At 48.0% G+C, this 15,190-nt stretch overlaps 1 protein-coding gene across 5 annotated transcripts in view; it reads left to right on the forward strand.

Moving 5' to 3' along the window:
• The window catches only part of taf2 (TAF2 RNA polymerase II, TATA box binding protein (TBP)-associated factor), a 48,243-nt gene extending 33,553 nt beyond the window's left edge, over positions 1 to 14,690 (forward strand). For 2 of the 5 annotated variants that reach the window (XM_038995208.1, XM_038995209.1), the window contains exons 22-27: positions 1,935 to 2,004; positions 4,281 to 4,390; positions 9,016 to 9,248; positions 9,457 to 9,639; positions 12,620 to 12,722; positions 12,883 to 14,690. In XM_038995208.1, the coding sequence (XP_038851136.1) occupies positions 1,935 to 2,004; positions 4,281 to 4,390; positions 9,016 to 9,248; positions 9,457 to 9,639; positions 12,620 to 12,722; positions 12,883 to 13,148 (965 nt within the window). In that variant the 3' untranslated portion in view covers positions 13,149 to 14,690. Of the gene's footprint in view, positions 1 to 1,934; positions 2,005 to 4,280; positions 4,391 to 9,015; positions 9,249 to 9,456; positions 9,640 to 11,821; positions 12,723 to 12,882 lie in introns of all 5 variants that reach the window. The other 3 variants (XR_005477056.1, XR_005477057.1, XM_038995210.1) reach the window with 3 other exon arrangements.
• Positions 14,691 to 15,190: the final 500 nt, after the last annotated feature.

Genomic DNA, 15,190 nt, shown 5'->3' on the forward strand with positions numbered 1-15,190 from the left:
CCCTCCATCCAGACTGTCACCAGTCAGTATGTTTTAATCTCTGGGTTGAACACCTTGACCCTAAATATCCCTCCACCCAGACTGTCACCAGTCAGTGTGTTTTAATCTCTGGGGTGACCCTAAATATCCCTCCATCCAGACTGTCAGTGTGTTTTAATCTCTGGGGTGAACACCTTGACCCTAAATATCCCTCCATCCAGACTGTCACCAGTCAGTATGTTTTAATCTCTGGGGTGACCCTAAATATCCCTCCACCCAGACTGTCACCAGTCAGTGTGTTTTAATCTCTGGGGTGACCCTAAATATCCCTCCATCCAGACTGTCACCAGTCAGTATGTTTTAATCTCTGGGGTGAACACCTTGACCCTAAATATCCCTCCACCCAGACTGTCAGTGTGTTTTAATCTCTGGGGTGAACACCTTGACCCTAAATATCCCTCCATCCAGACTGTCACCAGTCAGTGTGTTTTAATCTCTGGGGTGACCCTAAATATCCCTCCATCCAGACTGTCAGTGTGTTTTAATCTCTGGGGTGAACACCTTGACCCTAAATATCCCTCCATCCAGACTGAATGGCACCTTTCTCAGTCGTTGGTCTGTTTCACTCTGTGGGCTGTAGCTACTAGCTAGAGAGACAGCATCTCACCTGTAGAAGCAACACACACACATACACACACTCCCTGCTATAAACCTCATTATAAACTGTGTGGTTCCAGTCCTGAATGCTGATTGGCTGACAGCCGTGGTATGTCAGACCGTATACCACGGGTATGACAAAACATTTGTATTTACTGCTCTAATTACGTTGGTAACCAGTTTATAACAGCAATAAGACACCTCTGGGGTTTGTGGTACCACGGCTAAGGGCTGTGTCCAGGCACTCCGCGATGCATCGTGCATAAGAAAACCCCTTAGCCGTGGTATATTGGCCAAATTACAACAAACCCCCGAGGTGCCTTACTGCTTAATTCATCTACCTCTGGACAGAAGTAGTGCACTAAAGTAATGCCATTTTGGACACATCCTAGAGTTTAGCCCTAAATGTTAATCTCCCTCCATCCAGACAGTTTCACTCCATCTACCTAGAGAGTATCCCTTCCTGTTATAGTAGTAACAACACACTGACTCCTACCTAGAGAGTATCCCTTCTTGTTATAGTAGTAACAACACGCAGACTCCTACCTAGAGAGTATCCCTTCTTGTTATAGTAGTAACAACACACTGACTCCTACCTAGAGAGTATCCCTTCTTGTTATAGTAGTAACAACACACAGACTCCTACCTAGAGAGTATCCCTTCCTGTTATAGTAGTAACAAAACACAGACTCCTACCTAGAGAGTATCCCTTCCTGTTATAGTAGTAACAACACACTGACTCCTACCTAGAGAGTATCCCTTCTTGTTATAGTAGTAACAACACACAGACTCCTGCCTAGAGAGTATCCCTTCTTGTTATAGTAGTAACAACACGCAGACTCCTACCTAGAGAGTATCCCTTCTTGTTATAGTAGTAACAACACACTGACTCCTGCCTAGAGAGTATCCCTTCTTGTTATAGTAGTAACAACACACAGACTCCTACCTAGAGAGTATCCCTTCTTGTTATAGTAGTAACAACACACTGACTCCTACCTAGAGAGTATCCCTTCCTGTTATAGTAGTAACAACACACAGACTCCTACCTAGAGAGTATCCCTTCTTGTTATAGTAGTAACAACACACAGACTCCTACCTAGAGAGTATCCCTTCTTGTTATAGTAGTAACAACACACTGACTCCTACCTAGAGAGTAGGCGTCCAACACGCTCTGACTCCCACACACAATCCCTGCTGACTATAAACATAATGAATCAATCTCACAGCCCTGCCTGCCTACCTGGCTGTCAGGACAGAGGTGTGTGTGTGGTGTGTTTTAACATGCTGTTTATTACTAGTTGACAGGAGCTCCGTGGAACTGCAGTGGCTGCTCAACATGGTCCAGAATGACCCGGCTCACTACGTCAGGTAGTGTGTGTGTGTGTGTGTGTGTGTGTGTGTGTGTGTGTGTGTGTGTGTGTGTGTGTGTGTGTGTGTGTGTGTGTGTGTGTGTGTGTGTGTGTGTGGTGTGTGTGTCAGGTTTGTCTGTTGGGTTGGCTGCCTCATACATAAAGGTGTATTTATCTGGCTTCAGGATATGGGGACATTTTGTCTTAAGGCAGCAAGACAGCGGGGTAGTTGTTTAGTGCTGTGTAAAAACAAGGACTGTTACAGTGAATTTATCAACCGATTAACTCATTTAGACCTGTAGTCTGACGAAATGTATTGATGATACTTAATGCTCAGCACTTTGAATCTAAATATATTCATCCTGATTGGAAAGGTGTTATGTGATGGTTTGTCCCAGGAAAGGTGTTATGTGATGGTTTGTCCCAGGAAAGGTGTTATGTGATGGTTTGTCCCAGGAAATGTGTTATGTGATGGTTTGTCCCAGGAAAGGTGTTATGTGATGGTTTGTCCCAGGAAAGGTGTTATGTGATGGTTTGTCCCAGGAAAGGTGTTATGTGATGGTTTGTCCCAGGAAAGGTGTTATGTGATGGTTTGTCCCAGGAAAGGTGTTATGTGATGGTTTGTCCCAGGAAAGGTGTTATGTGATGGTTTGTCCCAGGAAATGTGTTATGTGATGGTTTGTCCCAGGAAAGGTGTTATGTGATGGTTTGTCCCAGGAAAGGTGTTATGTGATGGTTTGTCCCAGGAAAGGTGTTATGTGATGGTTTGTCCCAGGAAAGGTGTTATGTGATGGTCTGTCCCAGGAAAGGTGTTATGTGATGGTCTGTCCCAGGAAAGGTGTTATGTGATGGTCTGTCCCAGGAAAGGTGTTATGTGATGGTCTGTCCCAGGAAATGTGTTATGTGATGGTCTGTCCCAGGAAATGTGTTATGTGATGGTTTGTCAGGGAAAGGTGTAATGTGATGGTTTGTCCCAGGAAATGTGTAATGTGATGGTCTGTCCCAGGAAAGGTGTTATGTGATGGTCTGTCCCAGGAAATGTGTTATGTGATGGTCTGTCCCAGGAAATGTGTTATGTGATGGTCTGTCCCAGGAAAGGTGTTATGTGATGGTTTGTCAGGGAAAGGTGTAATGTGATGGTTTGTCCCAGGAAAGGTGTTATGTGATGGTTTGTCCCAGGAAAGGTGTTATGTGATGGTTTGTCCCAGGAAAGGTGTTATGTGATGGTTTGTCAGGGAAAGATGTAATGTGATGGTTTGTCCCAGGAAATGTGTTATGTGATGGTTTGTCCCAGGAAAGGTGTTATGTGATGGTTTGTCCCAGGAAAGGTGTTATGTGATGGTTTGTCCCAGGAAAGGTGTTATGTGATGGTCTGTCCCAGGAATGGTGTTATGTGATGGTTTGTCAGGGAAAGGTGTTATGTGATGGTTTGTCCCAGGAAAGGCTTTATGTGATGGTCTGTCCCAGGAAAGGTGTTATGTGATGGTTTGTCCCAGGAAAGGCTTTATGTGATGGTCTGTCCCAGGAAAGGTGTTATGTGATGGTCTGTCCCAGGAAAGGTGTTATGTGATGGTCTGTCCCAGGAAAGGTGTTATGTGATGGTTTGTCCCAGGAAAGGTGTTATGTGATGGTTTGTCCCAGGAAAGGTGTTATGTGATGGTTTGTCCCAGGAAAGGTGTTATGTGATGGTTTGTCCCAGGAAAGGTGTTATGTGATGGTTTGTCCCAGGAAAGGTGTTATGTGATGGTCTGTCCCAGGAAAGGTGTTATGTGATGGTTTGTCCCAGGAAAGGCTTTATGTGATGGTCTGTCCCAGGAAAGGTGTTATGTGATGGTTTGTCCCAGGAAAGGTGTTATGTGATGGTCTGTCCCAGGAAAGGTGTTATGTGATGGTTTGTCCCAGGAAAGGTGTTATGTGATGGTCTGTCCCAGGAAAGGTGTTATGTGATGGTTTGTCCCAGGAAAGGTGTTATGTGATGGTCTGTCCCAGGAAAGGTGTTATGTGATGGTTTGTCCCAGGAAAGGTGTTATGTGATGGTCTGTCCCAGGAAATGTGTTATGTGATGGCCTGTCCCAGGAAAGGTGTTATGTGATGGTCTGTCCCAGGAAAGGTGTTATGTGATGGTCTGTCCCAGGAAAGGTGTTATGTGATGGTTTGTCCCAGGAAAGGTGTTATGTGATGGTCTGTCCCAGGAAAGGTGTTATGTGATAGTCTGTCCCAGGAAAGGTGTTATGTGATGGTCTGTGGCTGTGAAGTAACAGGATGTTAACCTCTACTTTCTCTCTGTTCATTCAGACACAAGATCCTAAGCATGCTGGGTAAAAACCCTCCCTTCACCAAAGCAGCCGAGTCTCCACTCTGCAACGAGGCTCTGGTCGACCAGCTGTGGAAACTCATGAACTCAGGTGAGACCTTAGTGCATCTTAATTAAATGGCACCCTATTCCCTATATAGTGCACTACTGTTGACCAGAGCCCTATGGGACCCTATTCCCTATATAGTGCACTACGTTTGACCAGAGTCCACATAAAGCTTCCACGTAGGGCTCTGGACCAACAGTAGTGTACTATGTAGCAAATAGGGTGCCATTTAAGATCAGACATAACTAATCAAACCTGATGAGATGCAATACAGACAGACTCCCAGGCCTGGCTAGTCAAACCCCCAACCTGGGGCTGGTGTGATATCCACTCAGGCCTGGCTAGTCAAACCCCCAACCTGGGGCTGGTGTGACATCCACTCAGGCCTGGCTAGTCAAACCCCCAACCTGGGGCTGGTGTGACATCCACTCAGGCCTGGCTAGTCAAACCCCCAACCTGGGGCTGGTGTGACATCCACTCAGGCCTTGCTAGTCAAACCCCCAACCTGGGGCTGGTGTGACATCCACTCAGGCCTGGCTAGTCAAACCCCCAACCTGGGGCTGGTGTGACATCTACTCAGGCCTGGCTAGTCAAACCCCCAACCTGGGGCTGGTGGGACATCCACTCAGGCCTGGCTAGTCAAACCCCCAACCTGGGGCTGGTGGGACATCCACTCAGGCCTGGCTAGTCAAACCCCCAACCTGGGGCTGGTGGGACATCCACTCAGGCCTGGCTAGTCAAACCCCCAACCTGGGGCTGGTGGGACATCCACTCAGGCCTGGCTAGTCAAACCCCCAACCTGGGGCTGGTGTGACATCCACTCAGGCCTGGCTAGTCAAACCCCCAACCTGGGGCTGGTGTGACATCCACTCAGGCCTGGCTAGTCAAACCCCCAACCTGGGGCTGGTGTGACATCCACTCAGGCCTGGCTAGTCAAACCCCCAACCTGGGGCTGGTGTGACATCCACTCAGGCCTGGCTAGTCAAACCCCCAACCTGGGGCTGGTGTGACATCCACTCAGGCCTGGCTAGTCAAACCCCCAACCTGGGGCTGGTGTGACATCCACTCAGGCCTGGCTAGTCAAACCCCCAACCTGGGGCTGGTGTGACATCCACTCAGGCCTGGCTAGTCAAACCCCCAACCTGGGGCTGGTGTGACATCCACTCAGGCCTGGCTAGTCAAACCCCCAACCTGGGGCTGGTGTGACATCCACTCAGGCCTGGCTAGTCAAACCCCCAACCTGGGGCTGGTGTGATATCCACTCAGGCCTGACTAGTCAAACCCCCACCTGGGGCTGGTGTGATATCCACTCAGGCCTGGCTAGTCAAACCCCCACCTGGAGTGATATCCAGCCAGAGACGGCGTTACTGCCGGAGACGGCGTTACTGCCGGAGACGGCGTTACTGCCGGAGACGGCGTTACTGCCGGAGACGGCGTTACTGCCGGAGACGGCGTTACTGCCGGAGACGGCGTTACTGCCGGAGACGGCGTTACTACTCACAAATCAAATCCGTATGTGTAATTAGCTAACCTCAACAGTTATTTATCAATGTTTGTGATGGTAAGAGTTGCACAACTGTCTAATTTGGGGTGGCAGGTAGTCTAGTGGTTAGAGTGTAGGGACGGCAGGTATCCTAGTGGTTAGAGCGTTGGGCCAGTAACCGAAAGGTTCTAGATCGAATCCCTGAGCTGACAAGGTAAAAATCTGTCGTTCTGCCCCTGAACAAGGCAGTTAACCCACTGTTCCCCAGTAGGCCGTCATTGTAAATATGAATTTGTTCTTAACTGACTTGCCTAGTTAAATAATAAAAATAAAAAATGTGATGTTTGCACTTTAACCTCATAGTCATCGTAGTCATTGTATCATTTAAAATCCAAAGTGCTGGAATACAGAGCTAAAACCATAATATGTGTCACTGTGCCAATACTTTTGGACGTCCCTGTATTACATTATGTCCATGGTCCTAACTTCAACTGTCTGTCTGACCCATTATTACACTACAATAACAAACTATGAGCAAATGTTCAGCGTCACATTACATGGACATCCCCCAGCAGGCTTATATAAACCTTGTTTCAAAAGGTGCCAAACGTTGTGAAATGTCTTTTCAAAGAGAGAGACGTTTTCTCTTAACAGTCTTAAAACATCTGTTTCTCTCCCAGGGAAGAGAAGGATCCCGTTTTATCATGTTTCTAGGTTTGTCCATGTCCTGAGGGATATAGGGACCTGCTGGGACGGGCCTCAATACGGTTGTGTCCCAAATGGCATCCAATCTTCAAATATACAGTGTGCTACTTATGACCAGGCCTCTGTGTAGTGCACTATATAGGGAATGGGGTGTATTTTGGGATGTAGACCATGTCTTGAGGAGTTTGGGGGGACGGGCCTCCTGGCACGGGCTACAGTTACAATGAGGTCCAACACAGCTGAGAGCGCCTCAGAGAACACTAGGGGGTTAGGGGGCCTGGAAACGCAGTGTTGTCACAGACAGACAGACAGACAGACAGACAGACAGACAGACAGACAGACAGACAGACAGACAGACAGACAGACAGACAGACAGACAGACAGACAGACAGACAGACAGACAGACAGACAGACAGACAGACAGTGGACTTATTATGTGTTGTTGCATCAAACCAGTTTGAGCGGTAAACTGCCCTCTTCCCAACAGAAATCAGTTATTTGAAAGACTTGCGTAACGTTAGGAAGAATTGGCACCTTTTTTGAAACGAGGTGGATATTTTACTGGACTGCTGGGGGGGGGGGGGGGGGGGTTGTAGATGTGATCTGAGGAGGCGGAACACTTGTTCTGTGTTGTTATTGTCGCGTACTATTTCATATGTTTTGAATGTACTTCTGTGGTTGGTTGTGACTGTTGGCAGGGGAACGCCGTTCTCGTTGCCAACCCCAAACTGTTCCATAATCTGCCGTTTGTGTTATTATTCCCAGCACCATAACGTCAGTGATTACATTCACACCACTGTTGTTATCACCTGGCTTGGAAAACAACTGACGAGGTCTTGCAAGGATCTGTTATGTTAAATTTAAACCAGTTAATACCAGTTAATCTCTATTTGATCAGATGTTATGTACATGATAACACGAACTATGACTGGAAACTGAATAAGCTACTGTAGTTTTATGCACAATGTGCATTTCTAGTTTTCTCAAAGCTTTTCTAAGACAAAGACCCTATTTCCAAACCGCTTCCTGTCTTTTTATGGATTTAACTTGACGCAGTATCAGTGGTTCCATTCATACCAATGGATTTAACTTGACGCGGTATCAGTGATTCCATTCATACCAATGGATTTAACTTGACGCGGTATCAGTGATTCCATTCATACCAATGGATTTAACTTGACGCGGTATCAGTGGTTCCATTCATACCAATGGATTTAACTTGACGCGGTATCAGTGATTCCATTCATACCAATGGATTTAACTTGACGCAGTATCAGTGGTTCCATTCATACCAATGGATTTAACTTGACGCGGTATCAGTGATTCCATTCATACCAATGGATTTAACTTGACGCGGTATCAGTGATTCCATTCATACCAATGGATTTAACTTGACACGGTATCAGTGGTTCCATTCATACCAATGGATTTAACTTGACACGGTATCAGTGATTCCATTCATACCAATGGATTTAACTTGACGCGGTATCAGTGATTCCATTCATACCAATGGATTTAACTTGACGCGGTATCAGTGGTTCCATTCATACCAATGGATTTAACTTGACACGGTATCAGTGATTCCATTCATACCAATGGATTTAACTTGACACGGTATCAGTGATTCCATTCATACCAATGGATTTAACTTGACACGGTATCAGTGATTCCATTCATACCAATGGATTTAACTTGACGCGGTATCAGTGGTTCCATTCATACCAATGGATTTAACTTGACACGGTATCAGTGATTCCATTCATACCAATGGATTTAACTTGACGCGGTATCAGTGATTCCATTCATACCAATGGATTTAACTTGACACGGTATCAGTGATTCCATTCATACCAATGGATTTAACTTGACGCGGTATCAGTGGTTCCATTCATACCAATGGATTTAACTTGACACGGTATCAGTGGTTCCATTCATACCAATGGATTTAACTTGATACGGTATCAGTGATTCCATTCATACCAATGGATTTAACTTGACACGGTATCAGTGGTTCCATTCATACCAATGGATTTAACTTGACACGGTATCAGTGATTCCATTCATACCAATGGATTTAACTTGACACTGTATCAGTGATTCCATTCATACCAATGGATTTAACTTGACACGGTATCAGTGATTCCATTCATACCAATGGATTTAACTTGACACGGTATCAGTGATTCCATTCATACCAATGAATTTAACTTGACACGGTATCAGTGGTTCCATTCATACCAATGGATTTAACTTGACGCGGTATCAGTGATTCCATTCATACCAATGGATTTAACTTGATACGGTATCAGTGATTCCATTCACACCAATGGTATTACTATCGCTGGCTTGGTTTAGAAAACAATTGTGAAACTTTACAATAATCTGAACATTACTTTTGTCCAGCTGTAAAGTTGAATGAAGCTGTAAAGTTGAAGCTATAAAGTTGAATGTGTTCAGACCCTGTCATGTCACTGTCCCCCAGGTACGTCTCATGACTGGCGGTTGCGGTGTGACGCTGTGAATCTGTACTACACTCTGTTTGGTCTGACGCGTCCCTCCTGTCTGCCTCTGCCCGAGCTGGGCCTGGTACTCAACCTCAAGGAGAAGAAGGCCGTCCTCAACCCCACTATCAAGCCTGAACAGGGACCAGACACCACAGAGATGACTGGCAACACCATGGGCGTTCATATCCCTGTCATGGGCTTCACTAGCAGTGTAACAAGAAAATAAAAAAAATACTAATGATTTAACCTTTTTAATATAATTAATATATTTTAGTGTGGACTTGGTCCTTATTGTGTCTTATTAAATCTTCACCTAAAATCTTTTCTGTCAACCTCATCTGAGTTTTGTTATAGCACTAATTTCCCTTTCTCCCCCCATCTCTTCACTCCCTCCCTCTCTCTCCCCCTCCCCTCTCTAGCTGGATGAGGGCCTGATCACCATGGAGACAGTGTCCAGCGTGTCTATGTCCAGTGGCGTGGCCCCGCCCCCTCAGGGTCTGAAGAGGAAGTTGGACAGTGTAGTTGGCCCGCTGGGCTCGTCCCCACCGGAGCCAGGCCAGGTACTGCAGGAAGAGGACAGCAGTAAAAAATTCAAGATCAGAGTAAGGATCTCGAGCGCCGTGGGGAGCTGCTTTTACTTGTCTGGGCTTTCACTACAGGCTTTACCCAATGGTGTGTGTGTGTGTGTGCGTGTCCATGTGTTAGTGTGTGTGTGTGTGTGTGTGTGTGTGTGTGTGTGTGTGTGTGTGTGTGTGTGTGCGTGTCCATGTGTTAGTGTGTGTGCGTGTCCATGTGTTAGTGTGTGTGTGTGCGTGTCCATGTGTTAGTGTGTGTCCGTGTGTTAGTGTGTGTGCGTGTGTGTGTGTGTGTGCGTGTCCATGTGTTAGTGTGTGTGTGTGCGTGTCCATGTGTTAGTGTGTGTGCGTGTCCATGTGTTAGTGTGTGTGTGTGTCCATGTGTTAGTGTGTGTGTGTGCGTGTCCATGTGTTAGTGTGTGTGCGTGTCCATGTGTTAGTGTGTGTGTGCGCGTGTCCATGTGTTAGTGTGTGTGTGCGCGTGTCCATGTGTTAGTGTGTGTGTGTGTGTGCGTGTCCATGTGTTAGTGTGTGTGTCTGCGTGTCCATGTGTTAGTGTGTGTGTCTGCGTGTCCATGTGTTAGTGTGTGTGTCTGCGTGTCCATGTGTTAGTGTGTGTGTGTGTGTGTGAACCATTTCAGGCTCCTCTGAGGACTGAAGCAGAGCCACTGTGGACTCTGTGTCTGGATTAATCTTTCCTTTAAACTGATACAGTCCAACTGGTGCAGTCAACAGTCGGAACTGGGCACAGTCAACAGTCGGAACTGGGCACAGTCAACAGTCGGAACTGGGCGCAGTCAACAGTCGGAACTGGGCGCAGTCAACAGTCGGAACTGGGCGCAGTCAACAGTCGGAACTGGGCGCAGTCAACAGTCGGAACTGGGCGCAGTCAACAGTCGGAACTGGGCGCAGTCAACAGTCGGAACTGGGCGCAGTCAACAGTCGGAACTGGGCGCAGTCAACAGTCGGAACTGGGCGCAGTCAACAGTCGGAACTGGGCGCGCAGTCAACAGTCGGAACTGGGGGCGCAGTCAACCGTCGGAACTGGGGGCGCAGTCAACCGTCGGAACTGGGGGCGCAGTCAACCGTCGGAACTGGGGGCGCAGTCAACCGTCGGAACTGGGGGCGCAGTCAACCGTCGGAACTGGCGGCGCAGTCAACCGTCGGAACTGGCGGCGCAGTCAACCGTCGGAACTGGCGGCGCAGTCAACCGTCGGAACTGGCGGCGCAGTCAACCGTCGGAACTGGCGGCGCAGTCAACCGTCGGAACTGGCGGCGCAGTCAACCGTCGGAACTGGCGGCGCAGTCAACCGTCGGAACTGGCGGCGCAGTCAACCGTCGGAACTGGGGGCGCAGTCAACCGTCGGAACTGGGGGCGCAGTCAACCGTCGGAACTGGGGGCGCAGTCAACCGTCGGAACTGGGGGCGCAGTCAACCGTCGGAACTGGGGGCGCAGTCAACCGTCGGAACTGGGGGCGCAGTCAACCGTCGGAACTGGGGGCGCAGTCAACCGTCGGAACTGGGGGCGGGGGCGCAGTCAACCGTCGGAACTGGGGGCGCAGTCAACCGTCGGAACTGGGGGCGCAGTCAACCGTCGGAACTGGGGGCGCAGTCAACCGTCGGAACTGGGGGCGCAGTCAACCGTCGGAACTGGGGGCGCAGTCAACCGTCGGAACTGGGGGCGCAGTCAACCGTCGGAACTGGGGGCGCAGTCAACCGTCGGAACTGGGGGCGCAGTCAACCGTCGGAACTGGGGGCGCAGTCAACCGTCGGAACTGGGGGCGCAGTCAACCGTCGGAACTGGGGGCGCAGTCAACCGTCGGAACTGGGGGCGCAGTCAACCGTCGGAACTGGGGGCGCAGTCAACCGTCGGAACTGGGGGCGCAGTCAACCGTCGGAACTGGGGGCGCAGTCAACCGTCGGAACTGGGGGCGCAGTCAACCGTCGGAACTGGGGGCGCAGTCAACCGTCGGAACTGGGGGCGCAGTCAACCGTCGGAACTGGGGGCGCAGTCAACCGTCGGAACTGGGCGCAGTCAACCGTCGGGACTGGGCGCAGTCAACCGTCGGGACTGGCGCGATCCCATTGCTGATCGTATTTGACTTGACGTGAATCCCTGTGGTTGCACAATCTTGTGAGGGTGTTGATGATTTCAGTTCAACACCATGGAGGAAGATCAGATGGTTATGACTGATGATGATGGTTTCAGTTTAACACCATGGAGGAAGATGAGATGGTTATGACTGATGATGATGCTGTTGTTTCAGTTTAACACCATGGAGGAAGATGAGATGGTTATGACTGATGATGATGATGATGTTGTTTCAGTTTAACACCATGGAGGAAGATCAGATGGTTATAACTGATGATGATGATGTTGTTTCAGTTTAACACTATGGAGGAAGATCAGATGGTTATGACTGATGATGATGATGTTTCAGTTTAACACCATGGAGGAAGATGAGATGGTTATGACTGATGATGATGATGGTTTCAGTTTAACACTATGGAGGAAGATGAGATGGTTATAACTGATGAAGATGAGATGGTTATGACTGATGATGATGATGATGTTTCAGTTTAACACCATGGAGGAAGATGAGATGGTTATGACTGATGATGATGATGTTGTTTCAGTTTAACACTATGGAGGAAGATGAGATGGTTATGACTGATGATGATGATGGTTTCAGTTTAACACTATGGAGGAAGATGAGATGGTTGACTGATGATGATGATGATGTTGTTTCAGTTTAACACTATGGAGGAAGATGAGATGGTTATGACTGATGATGATGATGGTTTCAGTTTAACACTATGGAGGAAGATGAGATGGTTATAACTGATGATGATGGTTTCAGTTTAACACTATGGAGGAAGATGAGATGGTTATAACTGATGAAGATCAGATGGTTATGACTGATGATGATGATGATGATGTTTCAGTTTAACACCATGGAGGAAGATGAGATGGTTATGACTGATGATGATGATGTTGTTGTTTCAGTTTAACACCATGGAGGAAGATGAGATTGACATGGAGAGTCCCCATGACAGCCAGGCGTTCATCCACCACCACCTCAACATCCTGGAGAGGCCGTCCACACCAGGTCAGCATCCCGTCTAACATCCTTATCATACTGCTTCACAACTGGGCTTCATTCATGCTTTCAGACAATCTTTTTTTGAAGAACACGATGCACTTCTAGCTGATTGGCTGGTTCAGTACGTTAAATCTGTCTCTTCCTGTCTCCTGTCTCCCCTCCTCAGGTAAGGAACCTCCAGCCGTGGACCAGGCAGTCCTCTCCCTGCCTGTCACCCCCTTACCTTCTTCCTTCAGCAAAGAGTCCACCTCTTCCTCCAAACACAGCGGTCATCACCACCACCACCACGAGCACAAGAAGAAGAAGAAGAAGAAGCACAAACATAAACACAAACACAAACATGAGAGTAAAGACAAGGAGAGGGACTCCCATGCCTTCAGTAACAGCCCTGCTAGTGGACGCTCCGTGAGGTCACCATCCATGTCTGACTAGAACACAGCTCTGCCTCCTGGTTGGTCCTTCAGTAACAGCCCTGCTAGTGGACGCTCCGTGAGGTCACCATCCATGTCTGACTAGAACACAGCTCTGCCTCCTGGTTGGTCCTTCAGTAACAGCCCTGCTAGTGGACGCTCCGTGAGGTCACCATCCATGTCTGACTAGAACACAGCTCTGCCTCCTGGTTGGTCCTTCAGTAACAGCCCTGCTAGTGGACGCTCCGTGAGGTCACCATCCATGTCTGACTAGAACACAGCTCTGCCTCCTGGTTGGTCCTTCAGTAACAGCCCTGCTAGTGGACGCTCCGTGAGGTCTACATGTCTGACTAGAACACAGCGCTGCCTCCTGGTTGGTCCAGAGCTGTGAAGCATCACCCTCAAGACTAGACTCCAACTGTCAGTGGTTCAACTCCTCTGAATAGACCTTACTGGTTTGCTGCTTGTCAACTAGCCTGGAATCCACACTAAATATTGCTGTTTCACTGTTTGAATCGGAGCAATGTTTAGTTTGGATTTGGAAAATGGAGCAATATTCAGTGTGGATCCACGGCTGACCCTGCAGTCAGTGTAGGTCGAGGGGGGGAATGTGTGTAGCCTAACCGACATTCTGTGACGTCTTCATTAACCACACGGAGAGGCAGACCTGTGGGCCTCTCCAGAAGGGAGCCCCTTTGGTTTTAAAAGCATCCCAGTCTCCAATCACCTTAACCACACACATACACACCCACCACACACACACTTCTGTCTGTCTCCTACCATCATCAACAACATTTTCAGTTAGTGGCTGTCCTCACAAGGGAACCTCTTCAGCCTGTTAAACCCGGTCTCACAGACTGCCTCTAGTCTTTCCCCGGGTTTTATTACGTTGCCCCGGACATTGAATTACAGGTTTACTTTAACCCTGCAATTAAACTAAGAGGGGAAATTCCACTCTCATTCAGAGACCCAATCAATGCAAAGGTGGTAGAATCAAGAATGAGATGTTTCTAAATGTTTAGGATGTAGAATTTATAGCAAAATATAAATTGTCTCTAATTAGGCTGACCTGCAGTAGACCATGACTGTTTGCGTTCTAAACCGCACCCTATTCGTTGTATAGTACACTACGTTTGACCAGGACCCATACGGCTCTGGTCAAAAGTAGTGCACTATATTGGGAATAGGGTGCCATGACTAATAGCCTAATTGCTGCCCTGTATGACATCACCATACTGAAGAGTCATTGGGTTGTTCCATACCTGTCTCTATTGCATTCATATGGCACTGTTTCTACCCATGCATGTTTTAACTGTTTGTTTTTACTGGTAAGTCATTAGATTGTGTCCTTCTTGTCCCTCACCCAATCAGTAACTAGATTGTGGATGGTCTCCTTGTCCCTCACCCAATCAGTAACTAGATTGTGGGTGGTCTCCTTGTCCCTGACCCAATCAGTAAGTGTTCTTTATATTCATTATGTACTGCAGTTGTGTTGGAACCTTTTCTTCCCGGTTGGACATGACTACATCATAAAGACGTTGGAAAATAAAGCTTCTGAAGGCAAGAATGTGTGTTTTTATTCGTGGAAGTTTTCTTCAATAACGCTCAATATATAATAGCAATTACACTTTGAAATGTTGTATACCAAGAATGTAATAACCAAGAGCATAAACTTTGAATAATTGCACCCACCACAAAAGGCAGATGGACATTTATCAGAGGAGAATGTAGATGGGATCTGGCGGTGGTCTTTAGTATCCTTGTTCTACCCTTACAACTACCTCACTGCCCAGCCCAGTAACGACTACCTCACTGCCGGCCCAGTAACGACTACCTCACTGCCCGGCTCAGTAACGACTACCTCACTGCCCGGCTCAGTAACGACTACCTCACTGCCCAGCCCAGTAACGACTACCTCACTGCCCGGCCCAGTAACGACTACCTCACTGCCCGGCCCAGTAACGACTACCTCACTGCCCGGCCCAGTAACGACTACCTCACTGCCCGGCCCAGTAACGACTACCTCACTGCCCGGCCCAGTAACGACTACCTCACTGCCCGGCC

This window comes from Salvelinus namaycush, chromosome 5, assembly GCF_016432855.1.
Source record: "Salvelinus namaycush isolate Seneca chromosome 5, SaNama_1.0, whole genome shotgun sequence".
In the NCBI taxonomy this organism is placed as follows: Eukaryota; Metazoa; Chordata; class Actinopteri; order Salmoniformes; family Salmonidae; genus Salvelinus; species Salvelinus namaycush.